At 45.8% G+C, this 21,167-nt stretch overlaps 10 protein-coding genes across 10 annotated transcripts; 6 read left to right on the plus strand and 4 right to left on the minus strand.

Moving 5' to 3' along the window:
- Nucleotides 1–811: 811 nt before the first annotated feature.
- Nucleotides 812–3,999, plus strand: ACLA_057200 (alanine--tRNA ligase; the record flags this gene model as incomplete). Its single annotated transcript, XM_001276489.1, has 6 exons — nucleotides 812–905; nucleotides 958–1,103; nucleotides 1,157–1,183; nucleotides 1,243–1,278; nucleotides 1,340–3,748; nucleotides 3,826–3,999. 6 exons carry the CDS (start codon nucleotides 812–814, stop codon nucleotides 3,997–3,999), a joined length of 2,886 nt encoding a protein of 961 aa, XP_001276490.1.
- Nucleotides 4,000–4,096: 97 nt separating this feature from the next.
- cyp3 (putative peptidyl-prolyl cis-trans isomerase) lies at nucleotides 4,097–4,653 on the minus strand (the record flags this gene model as incomplete). Its single annotated transcript, XM_001276490.1, has 3 exons — nucleotides 4,097–4,288; nucleotides 4,336–4,473; nucleotides 4,531–4,653. The coding sequence occupies 3 exons, from the start codon at nucleotides 4,651–4,653 to the stop codon at nucleotides 4,097–4,099; spliced, it is 453 nt and encodes a 150-aa protein (XP_001276491.1).
- Nucleotides 4,654–6,363: 1,710 nt separating this feature from the next.
- On the plus strand, nucleotides 6,364–7,398 carry ACLA_057220 (E3 ubiquitin-protein ligase RNF103; the record flags this gene model as incomplete). The annotated part of the gene is made up of 1 exon (XM_001276491.1): nucleotides 6,364–7,398. The coding sequence occupies one exon, from the start codon at nucleotides 6,364–6,366 to the stop codon at nucleotides 7,396–7,398; it is 1,035 nt and encodes a 344-aa protein (XP_001276492.1).
- A 634-nt stretch (nucleotides 7,399–8,032) lies between these two features.
- ACLA_057230 (DUF3844 domain-containing protein) lies at nucleotides 8,033–9,458 on the minus strand (the record flags this gene model as incomplete). The annotated part of the gene is made up of 4 exons (XM_001276492.1): nucleotides 8,033–8,629; nucleotides 8,686–8,829; nucleotides 8,901–9,067; nucleotides 9,131–9,458. The coding sequence occupies 4 exons, from the start codon at nucleotides 9,456–9,458 to the stop codon at nucleotides 8,033–8,035; spliced, it is 1,236 nt and encodes a 411-aa protein (XP_001276493.1).
- Nucleotides 9,459–9,928: 470 nt separating this feature from the next.
- ACLA_057240 (uncharacterized protein) lies at nucleotides 9,929–11,338 on the plus strand (the record flags this gene model as incomplete). Its single annotated transcript, XM_001276493.1, has 3 exons — nucleotides 9,929–10,044; nucleotides 10,145–10,461; nucleotides 10,530–11,338. 3 exons carry the CDS (start codon nucleotides 9,929–9,931, stop codon nucleotides 11,336–11,338), a joined length of 1,242 nt encoding a protein of 413 aa, XP_001276494.1.
- Nucleotides 11,339–12,510: 1,172 nt separating this feature from the next.
- ACLA_057250 (cyclin-dependent protein kinase regulatory subunit CKS1) lies at nucleotides 12,511–13,023 on the minus strand (the record flags this gene model as incomplete). Its single annotated transcript, XM_001276494.1, has 3 exons — nucleotides 12,511–12,573; nucleotides 12,638–12,782; nucleotides 12,830–13,023. 3 exons carry the CDS (start codon nucleotides 13,021–13,023, stop codon nucleotides 12,511–12,513), a joined length of 402 nt encoding a protein of 133 aa, XP_001276495.1.
- Nucleotides 13,024–14,791: 1,768 nt separating this feature from the next.
- On the plus strand, nucleotides 14,792–16,988 carry hscA (putative Hsp70 chaperone (HscA); the record flags this gene model as incomplete). The annotated part of the gene is made up of 7 exons (XM_001276495.1): nucleotides 14,792–14,834; nucleotides 14,899–14,949; nucleotides 15,006–15,132; nucleotides 15,187–15,352; nucleotides 15,414–16,121; nucleotides 16,184–16,664; nucleotides 16,720–16,988. 7 exons carry the CDS (start codon nucleotides 14,792–14,794, stop codon nucleotides 16,986–16,988), a joined length of 1,845 nt encoding a protein of 614 aa, XP_001276496.1.
- Nucleotides 16,989–18,139: 1,151 nt separating this feature from the next.
- ACLA_057270 (ribosome recycling factor domain-containing protein) lies at nucleotides 18,140–18,975 on the plus strand (the record flags this gene model as incomplete). The annotated part of the gene is made up of 2 exons (XM_001276496.1): nucleotides 18,140–18,547; nucleotides 18,628–18,975. The coding sequence occupies 2 exons, from the start codon at nucleotides 18,140–18,142 to the stop codon at nucleotides 18,973–18,975; spliced, it is 756 nt and encodes a 251-aa protein (XP_001276497.1).
- Nucleotides 18,976–19,203: 228 nt separating this feature from the next.
- Nucleotides 19,204–19,893, minus strand: ACLA_057280 (uncharacterized protein; the record flags this gene model as incomplete). Its single annotated transcript, XM_001276497.1, has 1 exon — nucleotides 19,204–19,893. One exon carries the CDS (start codon nucleotides 19,891–19,893, stop codon nucleotides 19,204–19,206), a length of 690 nt encoding a protein of 229 aa, XP_001276498.1.
- Nucleotides 19,894–20,585: 692 nt separating this feature from the next.
- Nucleotides 20,586–20,816, plus strand: ACLA_057290 (CDC26 family anaphase-promoting complex subunit; the record flags this gene model as incomplete). The annotated part of the gene is made up of 1 exon (XM_001276498.1): nucleotides 20,586–20,816. The coding sequence occupies one exon, from the start codon at nucleotides 20,586–20,588 to the stop codon at nucleotides 20,814–20,816; it is 231 nt and encodes a 76-aa protein (XP_001276499.1).
- Nucleotides 20,817–21,167: the final 351 nt, after the last annotated feature.

Below are 21,167 nucleotides of genomic sequence, written 5' to 3' on the forward strand. Positions count from 1 at the left end.
GTCTCCACTATTGCCTTCCGAACATAGTCCCTTTCCTGTGGGACAGTCAGGGACTTCGGGTCCTGGTAAAGAACAAGATCACTGCATCCAGGTCTGATGTCCATTTTTAATAGCGCTGGAATGGATGGCAAACTTGCTTCAACCCCTGGTAAAATGGTTATCGAGGATTCCGAGGGCCCGGAATCGACTATTTTATCATCAAGATTGCGGATATCCATTGTATGCTCGGGATCATCCAGCATCATAGCATCGGTGATTTGCATTGAGCTCGGTCGAAGAGGTGACAAATCCCCACATTTTCGAGAGGTATCAGATAGACAAGGATCTAAAATAAAGTAAACCTTGATCAGCCAATGGCCTGGCCAAATATCCAGAAATTGAGCCAAATAAATATGATACCAACCAATGCGTAGGCGCCCGAGTCTCTTTGCTAACGGCTGATTGTCCCCCTCTAGATCGCTTTCCGCGGGTCGCTTTCTACTGTGCGGCGGGCTTTGAAACATCAGGATTTCGTTGCGCCACCCGCAGCAATCGACGTGCACCCGTCCTACGACAGGGTTTTCTGCGGAGTAAATCTCTTCGAACCAAAAAGCAGATATAAATACAAGATTTCCCAGCGGATAGGCATGAGAAGCGTTGGTAGCACCATTGAATGGGCTGCTTGATGCGTATCTTTCGAACCTTGGAGGGGCACCCAGCTTTGAGTCATCCACTGTCACCATTTAGGTCAAAACCCAGAACTTTCTACCGTCTGCACACCACACACAAACCAGCATCCTTGTCCCCCAAAACTCTTCATCGACACTTCATGATGACTCTGGACTCCAAAGACTGTGAAGAGTGGACTGCCAGACGGGTCCGCGACACCTTTCTGGACTTCTTCAGGAAAAATGGCCACACTTTCGGTATGCTTCATACTTATCTTTGACATTGTATACTTAGCTGACAGCAGTCAAGTTCCTTCTTCCCCTGTTGTGCCTCACTCGGATCCCACTCTTCTTTTTACCAATGCTGGGATGAATCAATTTAAATCTATATTCCTAGGGACTGTCGATCCGCACTCTGATTTTGCAAGACTGAAAAGTGCAGTCAACTCGCAAAAGGTATGCCTGTAGCCCATCATCGGAGGGATTTTGACACTAACATATGTCAACAGTGTATCCGCGCTGGAGGAAAGCATAATGTAAGCAGTATTCAGGATCTGTCCAAGCAATATAGTTTGTCTAACAGCAGCGCTGCCAGGATTTGGACGATGTAGGGAAGGACAGTTACCACCATGTAAGTTGAACTGGCAATGCCGAACGATTTCCATCACTAATGGTAACTGCTTAACACCTAGACGTTCTTTGAAATGCTCGGAAACTGGAGTTTCGGTGACTATTTCAAAGAAGATGCTATCCGTTACTCATGGGAACTGTTGACAAAAGTGTATGGCATCGATCCCCAGCGCCTCTATGTGACCTATTTTGAAGGTCATGAAGAGGGTGGCTTGGAGCCTGATTTGGAGGCCAAGGCTCTATGGACTGCTGTAGGCGTACCAGAGGACCATATTCTCCCGGGAAATATGAAAGACAATTTTTGGGAGATGGGCGATCAAGGTCCCTGTGGGCCTTGTAGTGAGATTCACTACGATCGAATTGGTGGGCGCAATGCCTCTCATCTTGTCAATCAGGACGATCCCAATGTGCTTGAAATATGGAATAATGTCTTCATACAGTACAACCGGGAAACGGATCGGACGTTGCGGCCCTTGCCTAACAAGCATGTTGATACTGGAATGGGATTCGAGCGTCTGGTATCCGTACTCCAAGACAAATCCTCCAATTATGACACCGACGTCTTTTCTCCATTGTTTGGAGCCATTAAAGACATCACAGGAGCACGTGAATATCGAGGAATGTTTGGCTCTGGTGACGCTGATGGTATTGACACGGCTTACCGTGTTGTTGCGGACCACGTTCGGACCTTAACCTTCGCCATCTCAGATGGCGTGACGCCGAACAGTGACGGCCGTGGCTATGTGGTACGACGAGTTTTGCGCCGAGGCGCCCGCTATGCTCGAAAATATTTCCAAGTCGAGATAGGTAACTTTTTCTCAAAATTGGTCCCCATTTTGGTCGACCAACTTGGGGAGATGTTTCCAGAACTGAGGAAGAAACAGCAAGATGTCATGGAAATCTTGGATGAAGAGGAGATTTCATTCGCCAAGACTTTGGACCGTGGTGAGCGACAATTCGAAAGCTATGCACAACAAGCGAAACTTAAGGGTAACGACAAACTACATGGGGCTGACGTTTGGCGACTGTATGACACATTTGGGTTTCCGGTTGATTTAACTCGCCTTATGGCAGAGGAAAGGGGTTTAAAGATTGACGATACTGAGTTCGAAGAGGCACGTTTGAAGGCGAAAGAGGCCAGTAAAGGGCAGAAAAAATCCGCAACAGACACGGTTAAGTTGGATGTCCATGACCTGGGCAAGTTGGAGAAAATGAATGACGTTCCGAAAACCGATGATAGTTTCAAGTTCGAAATGTGCAACATCAATGCGGAAGTCAAAGCAATCTACCACGGGAAAGTATTCCACTCGGACACTGCCGTCATATCAGCCGGAGAACAAATTGGAATCATACTTGATCGCACCAACTTTTACGCTGAGCAGGGCGGACAGGAAAATGATATTGGGAGGATCATCATTGATGGGAAAGCCGAGCTAGAAGTCAGTGATGTTCAGCTTTACGCTGGCTATGTCCTCCATACAGGTTTCATGAAGTATGGCTCTTTCTCCGTGGGAGATACTGTCCTTTGTGAGTACGACGAGCTTCGTCGCTGGCCCATCCGGAACAACCACACGGGAACACACATCCTGAATTTTGCACTCAAGAGAGTTCTTGGTGATTCGGTTGAGCAAAAGGGGTCTCTTGTTGCTGCCGAAAAGCTCAGGTTCGACTTTTCGCATAAATCAGCTGTGACAGAAAAAGAGCTCGAGAGGATCGAGGACATATCCACTGAATACATTCGACAGAACTGTGACGTTTATTCACAAGAAGTCCCTCTTGCCACTGCTCGTCAAATCACAGGCGTTAGAGCTGTCTTCGGCGAGACATACCCGGACCCTGTCCGGGTAGTCTCTGTTGGCGTGGAGGTGGAAGAAATTCTTCAAAATGTGAAAGACCCTCGCTGGAACGAAGTCAGCATTGAGTTCTGTGGCGGCACCCATGTTCAGAAAACTGGCGATATCAAAGACCTCGTCATTTTAGAGGAGAGTGGTATCGCGAAAGGTATTCGCCGGATCATCGCCGTGACTGGGGAAGATGCCCATAGAGTGCAGCAAGTTGCGACAGACTTTGCCAAGCGACTAGACCGCCTCGACGCTATGCCTTTAGGGCCGCAAAAAGAACAAGAAGCTAAGCAAGTGCAGGTTGAGCTCAATCAACTTTCGATTTCCGCTGTGCAGAAATCTCGGCTTCGGGAACGTTTTGCAGCCATCAACAAGAAGGTCATTGATGGACAAAAATCACTGCAAAAACTCGAATCCAAGAAGGCCCTTGATGCCATCACCTCTTACTTTGAAGCCCCCGAGAATAGTGAAAAATCCTGGTTAGTCACCAGGCTTCCTATTTCGGCAAATGCGAAAGCCGTCAGTGAGTCTTTGAACTTTGTCAAATCCAAACTACAAGATAAGACAGTCTATGTTCTAGCTGCAGATTCTGAACAGGGTCGAGTGGCTCATGGATGCTACGTGTCCAAGGTAGGTTTCATCATACCCTTATTTTTTCTGGCTGTTTGTCCCAAAGTGGTAACTCATGCTTACTTATCTTTTCGAAGGCAATGATTGACCAGGGTGCCTCGGCAAATGACTGGGCTGCCACAGTCTCTGGTGCTGTCGGAGGGAAAGCCGGTGGGAAGGGTCCAACGTCAATTGGCAATGGCGTTCACCCAAATAAGGTTGAAGAGGCCATCGCATTGGCTTCTGATTATCTTTCTAAATTCAGCATCTGACGAATTTCTTCTCCTTGGTCGTCGCAGGTTGCGACCCTTCACATAAGTCTCAGAATCTGTATGTCGTGGATAATAAGAGCTGCCGAAGACGCCAAGCTTACATCTCCCCACATTGTGCGATAGTCACATCCTGGCTTGGCTTGTCTCTGGTCGTTCGCGTGTTTTCTATCATTCTCACAATGTCCATCCCAGATAGTACTTGGCCAAACACAACATGTTTTCCATTCAAAAACGGAGTTGTCGCGGTTGTTATAAAGAACTGACAACCATTTGTATTCGGTCCAGAGTTCTATGCAGGTCAGCAGCAACATCGAATTATAGTGTTATCGACCTTACCGCCATGCTTAGAAGACCTGGACGGTCATGTTGCAGAACGAAATTTTCATCTGGAAATGTAGATGTGCCGAAGGTTGAACAGGTACCCGAGCCGTCACCATTGACAAAATCGCCACCCTGTATCATAAAATCCTTGATCTTCCATGAAATCAGTTCAGCTCTCACATAACCACTTTGAATATCATCCGAACATACCACTCGATGAAACTTGCTGTTCTTATAACCTTGCGGTCTCCCTTGAGCAGTTTTGCTTTCCCCTGTACAGAACTTGCGGAAGTTTTCTGCTGTCTTCGGGGTGACATCTGCAAACAATTCCATCTTTATGCGACCGAGTGGCTCGCCTGTGTGTATTGCATATCAGCTTATCATGCAGGCAAGCTTTAATCCTCTGTCGTTGATGGGATTCACAGTTCCGCCATCCGGACACTGATTGTAGACATAGCTTTTGGACTTGTATGTGTGTGTATGTATGTGCATGCTTTCATCATGGTAATTGTGGAGATTTGAAGTACCTACCTCCCAGAGTTACGTCAAAAAAAACTATTGGATTTGGGCTTTCACCCATGCTCTGGGGATGGATGCCCATTTTCCTGGATGTTGACAACCTTCATTCATTCATGGAGTTAGTTACTGTGTATTAGAACGGGGGATATACTTACTGCTCAAATCTACCTCTAGCGTTGTGGATAGTGATAACCCCCAGTATGTACAGCGTTATCGGTTTCAACTGATTTTAGACAAATAGGAGGGGAAGGAGAGATAGCTTGATACCTTAGGAAGTGGTTTAAACCTCCAGGTGATCCAAACATTGGTTCTCGATTAGTTCGAGTAAGGAGGACTAGATAGGTAAACGTTTTCTTCCTAGGGTCAATCATTTTTTTTTTAGTATTCCAATGTAAAGGAATGTTCACTTGAACAGACTCCTTGTCACATTGGCATCTCACAGAACAAATGCATTGAAGCTCGCTGTTGTTCCATACAAGTTGTTGCTAATGCCAACAAAATATGAACCTGAAATGAGTAATCCATATACCTAATGATCCAGATACAATTCAGCTGTGGGTTATTAATTTCAGGCACTGAACTATTTTTACATAAAGTTCAGGTCGTCTTCTTTGCGAAGGGGAAAGCTTTATTACATAGCATAGATATTTTGCTCCCTCTGCATATCTTCCAAGCATTAGTATGCCTTACTATGATGGGGTCGATTGTGCATCGCACCCCGTGACCCGAGATATATCCCACGCAGCATTAATCACCAACTCCTCTCTACAACCAAGATAAAGTGCCAGCCAGCATTTCGCAGTGAGGAAATGCGAACAACATCAAATTATTAAAGGGAGGGGGAAAAAGATAAAAAAAAAAGGAGGTCAAACACAAGGCACCGAATAGCAGTTCTTCGACCACTATCAGATTGAGGCAAACCTCCCCAATAGTGATGACTTACCAGGTGCACATCATTGAGTGTACCTGGAGTCTTAACCAGCCAGTAAATGAGCTGATTGACAAATAAAGCACCCTTGACATAAGTATCAGCTCTCCTGTGTCTTGATATGCTCCCAGCGATATAAAGACGGTATAACAACTAAACTTGGAGAATCGTGTTGTTGCCGAACATATCTGAGTTACCGATACCAACACGGGGGCCTTCAAAGACAAGCTCATCAGTCGAAGTCTTCTGTTCTCGCGATGTCATCTACAAGCGCTGGTTCTTCCGCTGGTTCCACAAACGTTAGCCAACCCACTGACAGTCCGAGTTCCACCAAATCACCCTTGTTGTTTTTTGTTGCTCTTGGATTTGGTGTGGTCTTTACAAATCTATGGTAAGCTTTGGTGCCCACACGATGCATTCCAAGTCCAGTTTACTCAAGTCTAATCTCAAACGTTAGGATTATTGTTGGCGTCAAGTATTGCTTCCGATACAACCAACGGAATCGTCAACTACGAACCTCAGAAACGGGTGAGCCAATCGACCTGGTTACAATGCCTCGCACGCACAGGCGGAGGAGAGAAAAGAAGTTAATGACAATGGACGAAGTCAATGAACGATTTCCGCTTGTCAAGTACAAATCGTGGAGATTCTTACAGAACAATGATGCCGTTATAACACCAGACGTATCATCAACGCGGCAGAGCAATTCTCAGAGTTATGAGGAAGAAGACGGCACTTTGATCAAGAGCACTGGTGCGTCTTCGTCATTGGGGGGAACCTCAGCGGTGGATAGCCAACGTCATATCCAGACTGCCATCAAACAGTCTCCAACACTTCCCGAAAATCCCAACGCAGAAGCAACCCAACTGGAGGAGAAACTCGATCGTCGTTCAATGCACCATGACCGGAAAAGTGATGTTAAATTCACAGGTTTTGAGGTGAAGGCAATACACGGACATTTTAGGGATGGATGCCACCTTCCAGAAGAGAACGAAGATGTTGCTCACCACATTCAGACTGCAATGCCAGCCGAACTTCTACCAGATCCAGCGGATTCCTGTGCAATCTGTCTCGATGCGATCGAGGATAATGACGATATCCGGGGGCTAACATGTGGTCATGCCTTCCATGCGTCCTGCGTTGACCCCTGGTTGACGAGTCGAAGAGCGTGCTGCCCTTTGTGTAAAGCAGACTATTATACCCCGAAACCTCGATTGGATCCCGCGGCGGAACAAGCTAGTGCAGAGCCGCACGGCGTGACCCACGTCCCGAGTCAACCGCAGGCTGTCTTCATAGGATGGCGAGTGAATCCCTTTAGGCGAACTAATATCCTGCCACAGCGACGTCTACAATTAGCTGCTCCAGAGAACATGGTACATACACCACGGCGAGTAGGCGCCCGTGATGAAGGACCGTTAATGGCTGGCCATATAACGAACGTTGGATTGGTTGACTCCAGACCACGGCATTGGAGCTCGACTCTAACCTTTCCTCGTCTTCGCAACGTTCTCGCTAGTCCTTCCCTTGGTCGGTACCGTGCCTCGAGGGATAGTCGGTACCCGCAAATGCCTCCCTCAACTCATGTTGATAGTCGAACACCGGGTCAAGTCGAGGCCGGCTTCAACACCTGACCTTCCCAATCCAGCCATCAGGGGTGTGGATGCGCACTATCTTCATCAATCTTCTGTGGTATACTGACTTGATGAACTGACATCTGGAATGTTGTTCTATCAGTTATTAGACACCTAATGGTGAGCAGAGTTCTTCTCGCCATCTGAGATCTTAATAAATGCGCTCGTTGAGAAAACCTCAGTCGACGACAAGCGCGCGTCGGGAAAGGCCCTTAGCTATGCAATGTTTCTTGCGCATAATTTTTTATTTGGTTCAAACCTCGCTTGGCCTGGGTGATGTTTGATGTATATATATCTTTTTAAGAGCTATCAGTCACGCTGGTCATTTTGTATTGATTCTGATAAGTCATTGAGCCAGTACTAAATTCCCCACCCTTTTGTGTTATGTTAATCCCCACAAAGGCAATTTTGAAAATAATCAACAACATATATATATATATAGTCGCTCGAAGTTGAATATTCATGGTGACTATGGACTTAAGGTTTATTCACCCAGGGAAGTGGATAACATATGGTTTTTTCATTTTCCCACTGACCACACCCTGCGGACGGTTGGAACCCTGTGATAAGGAGAATCACCTATCCCATTCGTGAGTGTACCAAGAAAGTCTCGGATCATACACGGAGGGTATTTCTATGAGTGTGCTTTCACCGTTCCCACCCCAGCATTTATGACACCGGGTATGTCATCTTGCCCAGCCTTGAACAACATCCCAACGGCAACCCCGACTATCAAAATAGCTAAGATGCTGACAAACCCTACTAGAAAGAAGGGAGAACTCAGGTCTTGCTTCTCACAAGCAGAACCGCCCCATCGTAACCTCTGCGTAGTACCATCGTCATTCCTGATAATGGTGTCCTGGCACCTGCAGAAATAACAGTCACTGCCAGCAGAACCACTTCCCGGTAGCGATTTTCTTTCGCAGAATCCATGTCCGGAACAGCCATTTGTTGCTTCATTGCATGATGAATTGGACACATGGCAAACTGGACCCGAAGGCATCGGGATAGATGATTTTCTTCGGAACAATTGCGCCGTTGAAGGACCGGTGGGCTTATTTAGAGCCCCGCCTTCAAACCTGTTACGCCTGTCAAGGCTCTGAGATCCATCTGACATTGGCAAGGACATCACTGTGATCGCGGTGCCCTTGAGTGAGAGCAATCGAATTTCATTCAAAAACGACTCCAATGGCTTGATCAAGGCCCTGTGGTGTGCGGATCGCTGTGGAGACTGCAATTGCCGTCAGTTAAGTCAAATAAGGGTTACTATAAATAATACAGGAATACCTTGAAATATAGCCTCCAGATTGCCACGGACCGCTGACGGTCAAACACCGATTCTACGAATTCAAGGTGGTTGGGCAGTTCCGCGCCAAGTGCCTGAAAAGCTTCCATGAGAGTAGATTCTTTCGGAAAGCACGACCAAGATGCCTGAAGTTGATTATGAGTCAGATTGATTTCTGGCAAATGCACCATAATAACAAAGAATCAGCCGTGCTTACCTGCAATTCCTCTAATTTTTCTTGCTTGCTATTTGGATAGAAGAGACAGCGATTCCCAGTTTCGCCATCTTCATCGACACTTGGACTGGGAGAGTTGCCATACAGAAGAACTGTTTCATAATTAAAGGGGATCATGCTCTCCCTATACTCGCTTTCAATGTAGGACTCTTCAGATTTGGCCATGGGAGATCAGCATTTTCAGCGGTCCAAGATATAATCGATTTCCTCACCAGTCGCAGGATCCAGCCCTTGTAAAATGATGAGATTGGTGTATTTTGAAGGTTCACTCGTATCAACATTGTCAAACAATGAGGGCTGTTTCCCTCCATATCGGTTGAGAAGCCGAACAGTGTCTCGATCCGGCTGGCCGAGATCAGTCAAGATAGGGGATTTTGTTCGATAATCAAGAAGTCTCTGAGCGGCATCATTTGGTATGAGAGAAATCCCAGAAACTTCCGAACTCGGGTATGAATCGAAGACGATGATAGATGCACCTGGTGAGCTGGCACCCAGTGTGATCATCACCGACAAAGCAATGAAGCTGAGGGCTTGTCGCATGCTGGCTCAATGTCTCCTAAATATTGATTAAAGACCAATATAATACGGAAATCTCCCTAAGAATAGTATGAAATATAATGCTTGGAAGGCCAAAAGGTGTTGCCAACATCTAAGTTAGCCAACATGGATGTAATGCCAGTACGTGCTCCGTATACAATGAATTCCCTGTCACGTGTAGATAACGATCCATGATATGGCGTACCTATATTCCTTGAATAGGTATTTCATGATATTAAGATATCCAAGCAACTTATGCTTTCCCTTGTGATATACCTCAGTACACAAATATAACAGCAGAAAATCTTTTTGTGTGATTATCTGTTGTTGTCCACTGTCATCCAATATCCTGCTTAGCATCTATTCGCACTCAAGCTCACTCCTGTGAGCAAACCATCTATGAGCAGATCACAAGAAGATTAGTCCTTCACATGAATCACGGACAGCACACTTCTTAATTATTCTGTCACCAAATGCTTCGAACAAAGCCACAGCTTCTGAATCTTCGGATTTCGAATCATATCATTCGACATCGATCTCGCAGCATTGCAACAAGCCATCATGTCAAGTTTAAACGACCTTGGGTTAAGTGGGTAGCCTACCAGTTCTGCATGTTCATGCGTGGTATACATCAGACATGTTTTTTTCTTCTACTTTTCCGCAAAGCTCACATTGACCTTGTTCACCAGAAACTTTGTCACAACATGCATCCTATATGGAGCTGCATTCCAGCTTTGGGGTTTGTTTGTCTTTGGGCAGTTTGACGAGACACTTGAGAAAATTGAAGAACCCCCGAATGCTACATCAAACCAGAAAGTTGCAGAGGATCAAAGGGGCTCCTATGGGTCTTTGTCTTCTACAAATGACTTGACTGCTACGGAATCTTTCTTCTTTCCAATGGGCTGGCCACATCTACGCGACGGTGATTTCTACGGGGCATTAGACCCAGAGTGGCGTGAGTTCATGAAAATATCGCGAGATGGCGAAAGGCTTCAAACTCTCAGAGGTATTGTCTAAGTCACAGCAATGATTAATATACACTGCTTACATGTGCAGACGAGTTAGCTACCACAGTTCTGAGAGAGGCAGCTGGATCTGTTGTCCTTTCACGGCTTCTTGGGGGACCATTGCTGGTCACCGGGTCCTGGCTTATACAACACTTCCCCTCTCGTGCTCCACCTGAATATACACTCTCCGGGTTTGTAAATGGTATGTTCCTGTTTGTTGTTCTCTTTTGCTCACATACTGCTAGATTGGAACTCGGAGACACCGGAATTTCCTGGACTACCAGATCAATCTCTTCAGAAGCTGGTGATCGCATCCGAAGATGCATGCAACCACTTTTGGTTGCACGTGCTATATGGGACACCTATCTCATTCTGATCAGGAGACGATTATTTAGTGCGAAGTCTTATGACTCTGATCAGAATCCATCCGCGAAGTCATTAGCTGAGAAGAACCTGAAGATGCCCGGTTCTGACGGTTTCACTCAACTATTGAAACCTCAGCCACGGCCGTCATTATCTCCTGAATACCACGAGAGCATACCACAAAAAAGCAACCCCTGGCTTCGCCCCCCGTCAATATTAACTTCTCTTCAATGGTTACCACAGCTGAAGTGTGATTCGAATTCAGATTTGTACGTGGCCTCTTTAGCATTCAAATGGCGTCTAAATGACTATTATGCTCGAGAGCTGCGCACTCCCCGCCGTGGTGCGTTCTACTTTGTTGGTCCCGTTGGACTGAAGGGTCCCAATGGCTTTTGCAGGGTCGAGGTTCGTGGTGAGTACGACCCATCAGCATCTCGCTGGACGAATGTGTCGATGCAGCTCAAGGACTTGAATCTTTACAATCAAAAACCGCTTGGTGGTCGATGTCAATAGAAATAATTCCTATCTCAAGAGACTGCCTCTGGCAAATCGGTTCTGCAGCTACAAAATGGATGGGTCTTCTTTCGAAGTAATGGAGATGAATCCGTTGACTGATATCTCCAACCGAGAGTCTCGACCTCCATGTAAACACTTTGGACCACACCCCGCTAATTCATATCTACTTATCCCATCATCATTCGATGCTTAACATACTTTGACAGTGTATTTCAAATCCGGTTTATGATTGAACAATCACTCTGTAATGGGCACATATATGGGTTACTCAGTGCAGAGTACCACCACACAGCTAGAAGTGTACCAGGGTCTAGACATCTCCTACTAACCGGTATCTAGTAGTGCCATATATGGTTGGTGTCACCTGGTCTTTAATCCTCAGACGATGATTAGATATAATAGACATTGCCGATAATATGCTTGATGCTAGGAAGAAATGCTAGGCTTTCTAGAAGTTTTTTAACAACCAAGGCAAACAATTGAATACAATGTGACTAAACAAACTGGATCGTATCTAATCACCATAGAGACACCTACCTATCTAAAACATGATGCTACCATCAGATATTTAGGGGCTTTGGTACCCAGGCATTGACGTTTTGCTTACCCATGCCAACCTAGATATCACATCCTCGCAAGTACTCCTAGTTTCACAATTGATGTCAGCATGATCACCATCCGAAACTAATGATACGGGTCAAAGAATTAGCAGTAAATCCATTAGTAGTGTATGTAGCCTAAAATTTGACTATAAATCCAGGGGGTCATGAGGGAAGGGATAAGATGTGAGGGAAAATATGTGTCCTTCATCAATGTGCACAGTAGGAGGAGAATAGAAAATAATGGTTGTAAAAAAATGGGTCCAGCATACATTGATGTCAATGGCTTTACTCATCATGCATCAAAATGAGACCATATCCGATTCCCAAAGCGCTCATGTATGAAGTCTTCAATGATCTCCTAGAAATAATCTCACGCCCTGGATTAAATGCATGGCATGAATGGCATCAATGCCACAGGCTAGCACTACTTGAAATGTCTCCGTTCGGAGTTAGCATGGTGTGCATTGATTTTTTGTCAACCTACTGTGACACCGGTGGTTGATAATTTAGAGGCCGCCTAAGAGAACATCAGTCGGCGATAGAACTCCTCCGGAGTCAGGTGATGGCTTACTTGAACAGAAGAATATGCGGCTCCGGCTCGTGAACCTCATAATGTTCCCAGCCTAGACTCTGAATGATCCAAGAGATACTTGTTAGACTGTGGGTGTATACTCAACGCCGAATCATACCGCACCTGAGTGATACCAAGAGCCCTCCATTCATCTTCCCATAGCAACTTTAGTGTCCCTTTTGAGCTGTCGAAATAATCGGCAGGAATCTTTTTCAGCATGTTCTTAGGTAGTTGGACGTGTCGATATTCAAACTGATCGTCAGAATATCTATAGATGTTAAAATATACGAATATAGTATTGCCCGAAGATAATACCTTGCTGAATAGTGTATAGAGTCGATAAATTCTTCAAGCCTCTCTCTCTCGGATTCCAACAGAAGGCGGGGCTTCTTGTTCCTCCTGCTTGTGTCGATGTCCATCTGGGAGAATATGAGCGATATGGATCGCTGGAATTCGAAACCTAACGCCAATTTGATTGTCAGCCAGAAATCCATACAGTGCCGGATCATCACATGCTAAATAGCGTAACCTGGGTTACTCACTGGAGGTTCTCAGAAGGGCACGAAGATCTCATAGGACTCGGGGGGTGGGACTGTTTGACCAAGGCAAAAGTAAGATGTCTATATGCACGCGGACAAAATCTAGGGTCTAAGCAAACTGTGGTTACCAACGATGGTCAAGAGAAGCTGATTTGTCTGGATTCAAAACAAGTGAAATTGAATAGTAGAGCAAGTAACTAATAAGGTAGTCTAAGTGGTTATGGATTGAGGTATTGGCAGATTCATTCTAGTCTAGACTAGTAGTAACTTGGGGAATAAATTTACAATGCGTAATTAATCTATCATAAAAATAATACTAATAGTAAGGTACTCCTTACTCTGCACCTCGATACCCAGTGTAATGATAGGTAATACCTTGGTTCTCAGGTGTGGGACCGCGCTGTATATTTTGAAAACTGGAGGAAGAACTGTCATGGCATACAAAGGGCAGATAGATGGATAGTAAAGTAAAGTACTCTGTAGATTCGCTTCCAGATAGTCTCGGCATCTATCTAATAGGTAACCTTGAAGAGAGTGATAAATATAATAACGGCATTAATATTGAACGTACGGAGTAGTAGGACAAATATAAGGAGGTAACATACGAAGGTATGGAGTAAATTTATTCATCACTGTCCTTCATAGTTTTCTCCCTCTGCTGCTTAACCGTATTTAAAAACCAGTCAATACCAGCCTACCCCAATCAATATCAAAAACATCTAAGGATTTCTAGGTACTCCCTCTTGTGAGGAAGAACCCTCCTCCGTAGATTTGGTACAGAGAGTATTTACGCCACATAATGCAAACATTCTACTGGCCATTATCTCCTCTATGTTTGGACTACAACACTCAATAAGTAGTCCATCATTATATGTAATTTACATTCTGTCCTGCACAGTCTAAATTATGATAATGATGATGCTGAAAAGAGCGGAAAAGCTACGTATATACATATTAGGTAGATAGATAAATTAATTTTGTTCGGCTACTGTGCTCTCTTGAGTCCTGATACTGAGTATCTGTCCATCGTACTTCAACAATACCCCGCATGGTAGCCATGGTTTGTGATATAAATATGTGAATTACCTTAGAATATATAGAAGGCGCTTCCTTCGAGCCCTCGAGGGTGGGAAGACATCACAAGAAATGCATGAGAAGCGGTCCTTATAAGAATCAAACTTACCAAGACTGGGTATCTAAGTAGTACCATGATGTCTACTGTGTAAAATTCGAACTTCTCTCATCAACTGGTATATACAGAGAGTGGGAGAGGGAGAGAGAGGATGGATATTATGGGTGATAAGTAGTTACATAGACTATCTGAGTTGTATGTGAACACCCTGGTAAATAGTTAATAAGTAGAAAAAAGAGACTTTTGAGAGAGTGAGTGATAAAACAGTAATGAATAACCAAGTCAAAGAAGAAAGGATTTTTATTTTTTAATTTTGAATTTTTCCTCCCCTTCTTCTAGGTTTGGTCTTCAACAATGGACATGAAAGCTGATTTGTTAAGGCACAGAAGGCAAAAAAAAAAAAAAAACTGGATTAGAAAAAAAAAAAACCAACCATGGTGGGTTCGGACTTCGGACGACTCTTAAAAGTCAACCCGCTCCCACACTGACCCTCCAGAAATTTTTTAAACCTACCCTTTTTTCCTCTTTCACCCTTCAACTCACCTTGCTCCGGGTCCTTTCCTTATTTTCTTTTTCTGTAATCTGTTTTTGATATCCAAAATCAACATGTCGGACGAAGTCTACGAAGGTGCCATCGGCATTGATCTTGGTACGGACGGCAAAATCTCTTACATCGAATTTACCTTGGAGAAACATTGCTAATATCTGTTCAGGCACGACCTACTCTTGTGTCGCCAACTATGAGGGCACCAATGTTGAAATTAGTATGTTTTGTTAACATGCCACAATAAAGAAGATCAATTCTGACAGTTTAATCTAGTTGCCAACGAGCAGGGTAGCTACACAACTCCGTCCTTTGTATCCTTCACCGACAAGGAGCGCTTGATCGGTGAGGCCGCAAAGAACCAGGCGGCTATGAACCCGGAGAACACTATCTTTGACATCAAGTGAGTCGAGCCTGAAAAAGGGTAATATGAGCTTTTCCTCATTCATGAATCCAGGCGTCTTATTGGCCGGCGGTACGAGGATCCCATCGTCAAGAAGGACATCGAGTCGTGGCCATTCAAGGTTGTCGATCAGGGTGGCAACCCTGTCGTCGAGGTCGAGTATCTTGGAGAAACCAAGACTTTCTCCCCCCAAGAAATCTCTGCCATGGTCCTGATGAAGGTATGAATGTGAAACCACCTGGGATGCTGTACAGGACAGACTAATTGACCCATACGGACAGATGAAAGAAGTTGCCGAGACCAAACTCGGAAAGAAGGTCGAGAAGGCTGTCATCACCGTGCCAGCTTACTTCAACGACAACCAACGTCAGGCAACCAAGGACGCTGGTGCTATCTCAGGCTTGAACGTTCTTAGAATCATCAACGAACCCACTGCCGCCGCCATCGCCTACGGTCTGGGCTCCGGAAAGTCGGATAAGGAACGTAACGTTCTCATCTACGATCTTGGTGGTGGTACTTTCGATGTCTCCCTCCTGAACATCCAGGGAGGCGTTTTCACCGTCAAGGCCACTGCCGGTGATACTCACCTTGGTGGGCAGGATTTCGACACTAACCTGCTTGATCATTTCAAGAAGGAGTTCCAGAAGAAGACTGGAAAGGACCTCTCAGGAGACGCTAGGGCTCTTCGCCGTCTGAGAACCGCCTGTGAGCGCGCCAAGCGTACTTTGTCCAACGCCACCCAGACAACTGTTGAAATTGATTCTCTCTTCGATGGTGAAGACTTCAACTCCTCCATCACCCGTGCGCGCTTCGAGGATCTCAATGCGAAATCCTTCTCCGGTACTCTGGAGCCTGTGCAGCAGGTTCTTAAGGACTCCGGTCTCGAGAAGAGCAAGGTTGATGAGATTGTGCTTGTCGGTGGTTCTACTCGCATTCCCCGCATCCAGAAACTTCTCAGCGACTTCTTCGATGGCAAGAAGCTTGAGAAGGTAAGTTATATCTGTCTCTTGCGAACGCCAGTAATCTATTGCATCAGCTAACACGAATGCAGAGCATCAACCCTGATGAGGCTGTAGCATACGGTGCTGCTGTGCAGGCTGGAATCCTCTCTGGAAAGGCCACCTCAGCCGAGACCCAGGATCTGCTCCTGCTGGATGTTGTTCCCCTTTCCCTCGGTGTTGCCATGGAAGGCAATATCTTCGCTCCTGTTGTGCCCCGTGGTCAGACTGTCCCTACCATCAAGAAGCGTACCTTCACGACTGTTGTGGACAACCAGACCACTGTCCAGTTCCCCGTCTACCAGGGTGAGCGTACTAACTGTGCGGACAACACCTCTCTGGGCGAATTCACTTTGGCGCCTATCCCACCCATGAAGGCTGGCGAGGCTGCCCTTGAAGTTGTCTTCGAGGTTGATGTCAACGGTATTCTCAAGGTCACCGCCACGGAGAAGTCTTCTGGCCGCACTGCCAACATCACTATCTCTAATGCCGTTGGCAAGCTCTCCACTACTGAAATCGAGCAGATGATTGATGGTAAGTCCTCTTCTCAATCTATTCAAATGTGCTATAGACTGACATGGCTGCACAGACGCTGCCAAGTTCAAGTCTAGCGACGAGGCTTTCACCAAGAAGTTTGAGTCGCGCCAGCAGCTCGAGTCCTATATCTCTCGTGTTGAGGAGATCATCTCGGATCCCACGATGTCGCTGAAGTTGAAGCGCGGTAACAAGGAGAAGATTGAGTCGGCTCTGAGTGATGCCATGGCTCAGCTTGAGATTGAAGATTCTACCCCAGAGGACCTCAAGAAGAAGGAACTTGCCCTTAAGAGACTCATTACTAAGGCCATGGCCACTCGGTAAATGCCGATGCTGAGATCGTCGTGGGAATACTTCACGTCAATCCCCATTTTCTGACTTGGTTTTACTGCAATGAGTGTCTACTTTCGGATGAACGTGCGTCGTGTCATTCTAGGGCTATGTTCCATCTGCATTTATGACAAGGATCTTCTGGACTTGAGGGGCAGCTTCTTATTCACCCGCCATCTACCTCCCTCCCCCCTCCCCCTCTTTCCACTCTGATGATTTGGTGCATAATTCCTAAAAGTTGATTCTAGATTAGATGAAATTTGTTTGTGAAGAGGGATTAATGAATTGATGAGACTGGTATTTGGATGCAGACCTATCTGGTCTTGTGTTTTGCTTAGCCTAGTAAAGTCAGAAAGACAAGCTTGCCAGTATTGCCCCTCAAGATTTACTGTGATACCTAGCCTTTTGTCTCATTCATACGCCAATAACGCCAGCAAGCTTGATATTCGAGTGATGCTGCAATGAAGCAAACACCTTATATATAGCACTCTTAAATGAATGCGATTGTGCCTGATTTACACTGCGCAGTTCTCCGCCAGTAATATTATCGAAGCTCTTTGCCCTAGGATATCATTAGGAAATGCGAAACGCCCGTCGCATGATATATCTATGAGGGGGCTACCATCAGTTCTCAGTGTATCTGTGCCCTGACAGTATTGATCATGAAGTCCAGGATATCGGTCGGCGAGGGCCATTTAATGTAATATCTTCACCACGATAATACCGCATTCTACCACTAAAAGTACATTTTGTCTGAACGCCAATAATGATTCACTACTTCACAATCTGAACATGATATTTAAGAGGATTATTGCTCTTTACTTTCCCCCCTGCCTTCTCCTTTGTTTTTTACCTTTTCGCTCCTTCATTTTTTTTTGTCTAGAAGAAATGAATGCAAGTTACATGACGGCTTGTAACCCTACCGTATATCTAATCATCGATCATAGTACTACTCCGTAATCCGCACCCCTTCCATCTCCGCTTGTAACCTACGAGTTCAAATCCTCCCCAAAGTTCAAGGACTCGGTTTTAGCAGCAGATTTCCAATGACGGCAGCATATATCCCAGAATTGCAGCAGATGCTGAGAGTCTCAAGGCTCCCCGGCCTCATTCGATGTTTCTCCTCCTCGAGTTACAGTCACACCATGCTTTCCACATCTCAGAAACGACCTCTCTTATTCGCACATGAGAATGAGACCATAAGTGTCGCTGGACCGCGAACATTCTCTGTCTCTACGACCCTGCTGAAGAAGAAAGAAAAATCGCGAGGATCTTCTATCGCAGATTCCCAGCAAACAACCGCGAAGGCCGGGGTAGCTACGGAAGACCCTTATGACCTCTCTTCTCTACAAGCTGGCATTTCGACTGTCGTGTCCCGGCTCAGAGATGATTTATCTAAACTACGCATCGGAGGCCGTTTCAATACTGAATCCTTAGAGAATCTGCGAGTGTGCTTAAGCAAAGGGAGCAAAGACACCTTGAGACTGGGGGACCTGGCGCAAGTTGTTCCTAAAGGAGGACGGACGGTTACCATACTGGCTTCTGAAGAAGAGGTAACGTTTCATCAAGACGCCTGAGTGTCCTCATCGCTTGAAATTGCTAATAATTTTTCGTTCGCATCTCCGTCTTACAGCACATCAAACCAGTCACTTCAGCGATTGTTTCTTCAAACCTATCACTTACACCACAGCCTGATGCCCATAATGCGCTTCAACTAAATATCCTCATCCCGCCACCCACGAAAGAATTGCGCGACCAGACGGTGGCAATTGCAAAAGCTGCTATGGACAAGGCAGCTGGTGCTATTCGTGAGTCGAGGAGTGTTGCTCACAAACGTTTGCAAGATATGCAGAAGAAGAAGATTGCCCGGCCTGATGATGTTCGCAAAGCTCAAGACCAAATGGAAAAGTTAACAGAAAGAGGGCAGAAGGAGGTGAAGGAGTTATTTGACACTACAAGAAAAGCATTGGAGCGAGTATAAAGGGTTCTCTTATCATGCTTGGATCGCAAGTTGAACTACGATGCTTGGGGCGAGCGTCTTTTACTACTTTTCTGTCGGTTGAAGATAGAAATAGTAATTCGTAGTAAACTGAGGGATGAATGACTTAAATTCAGAAAATATGAGTAGCGGGCATTAATGACACAAGATCGGAAGATATTGGTAGTACAAGAGATCAGGACTTCCCCAAGATGCACTTTCATTCATCATTCATGCTTTCGGCACAGGTGATGGACGGCCCGAAGCAAGAAGTGACTCGACTTTGGCAACGAATTGGGAGCTTTTTCCAGCACTCCGATATGTTTCGTTGTTCCTGAGATTCTTCAGGACTTCATCGAGAACCTGAGGCTTGTCGGCGGGTTGAGTTTCTAACTTGGTGTAGCTTCCTCGAACAAGCTTCTCAATCAAAGTGCTTTTGTTACCTTCACTCAACTGCTTAAAAGTCACGTCTTCTGGTTCCACGAGGTTGCCTTTTCGCTGCGATAATGTATCGGCACGTTGTTGTGCAAGTCTTTGGGCCTCAGCAAGGGCAAGCGATTTTTCCTCTTCATTGTGAAATCGAACATTTCGTCCTACAAGAAAGCGCTTGCCCAGTTCGTGAGGTGGGACGTAGCCATTCGGAAATCGATCACTCAGCATTGATAGTTTCTCAATAACTCCGGCTTTCTTGGCAGCAATATCGATGGGCAAGGAAGGCCAAGTCTCAACCAGGGCAGAGTGATCGGCCAGTTGAGGATTATAGCGACTGGCTATAGACGTGGAAGTTTTAGAAAGCCTGACGTAAACATTCTCAATCTCAGCCTGTGAACTTTCATCTACTTCCTCCATATCTGTGCGTTTTCGCTGGACCTTCGGCTTGTGACCTCTCTGGCCTTTGGACGTAGCAGTCGAAGTAGGCATTTTGGTCCTACGACCACGGGCTTGTGCCCCGTTTCGTGCTTTCTGGAACCGGGGACTCCGAAGTATATTGGTAGGCAAACTTCCGTGCTTGGGAACAGCGAGTGACCTTGCGTCAACCACGCGCTGGGGCATAGTTCGACGGGGAGTTACACTCTTTGAACTGTTGACTCTTCTCGAAGCAGAAGTAGGCGACGATTTGTGGGAGGCAGGAGAAGCTGGCACATCTTGACGAGCTAGACAGTTGTAGATTAGAAGATAGAAGATAAGGACCAGGCATAAACCACCAGACGATGGTCAGAAGCAAGGGTACAACAACAGCTCCGGTGTTTCCACATACTTGGTTGGCTTGCGCTGTTGTTTGCTTGTCGAGAGATTGAAAAGTATCGGGTAGATACAATTATCACATCTGCTGGCGCCTGACGGCCACAATGACTTGCAAGAAGCCTCGACTGCGCTTTGAACATTTTCAGGTCCTGGATGGAGCGAAAATGTGATGCTATGCGACAGCCTTCGAGGTCGCTCTCATGAACATATCACCCTGCCGGAAGCCCGTCGGTCTGACAGACCACAGGAAAAAAAGCACATGACCGCACGTGACTATCATCATTGTGTCTATGGTTCCACCTCTATAGAGTGAAACGTACAGAGTAGACCTGAGGTCTTTACAAATAATAAACAAGCAAGTCTCATAAATGTTACGTCGCAAGCCTACAGTCATAGCAGTTACATCAGAGGACATTGCAGCCTTTGAAGAAATGCGGCTTCGCAAAATCACAGAAGACACATACAAGAATCCACACATTAAAAGCAGCTCCAACGCCACTAATTTCGATCCAAATGACGAGTTAAAACCTCTACCGGGCGACAAAGCAAGGATTGTCCGAACTCGAGAAGACCGTATTGGTATCAATCGACGCAACTAAATATGCCTGATCTCGGACTTCCTGAGGACATCACAACTTACAATGGTCAGAGTGATTTTCTGGCTCTCCTGAGATGCCTCTGTGTCCTGGCTTTCTGCCCTCTTCAACGCCATTTTCCTATCCTTTTCCATTTGGCTCTTGGCTAGCTCCTTCCATCGCAATCGTGACATCCTGTCCGCCTCGACTTCGTCCATTCGAACTACATCTTCTGCAGAAATCGCTGATCGACGTTCTCTGGCTTATACGACTGAGACTGGGACTTCAACCAATCCATACTGGGCTGATTGTACAGCTCGACAGGGTGTTTACTCAGTGATGTAAAACTTGCGGTCCTTGTGATAAGCTGTGAAA

This window comes from Aspergillus clavatus, genomic scaffold, assembly GCF_000002715.2.
Source record: "Aspergillus clavatus NRRL 1 1099423829736 genomic scaffold, whole genome shotgun sequence".
NCBI lineage: Eukaryota > Fungi > Ascomycota > Eurotiomycetes > Eurotiales > Aspergillaceae > Aspergillus > Aspergillus clavatus.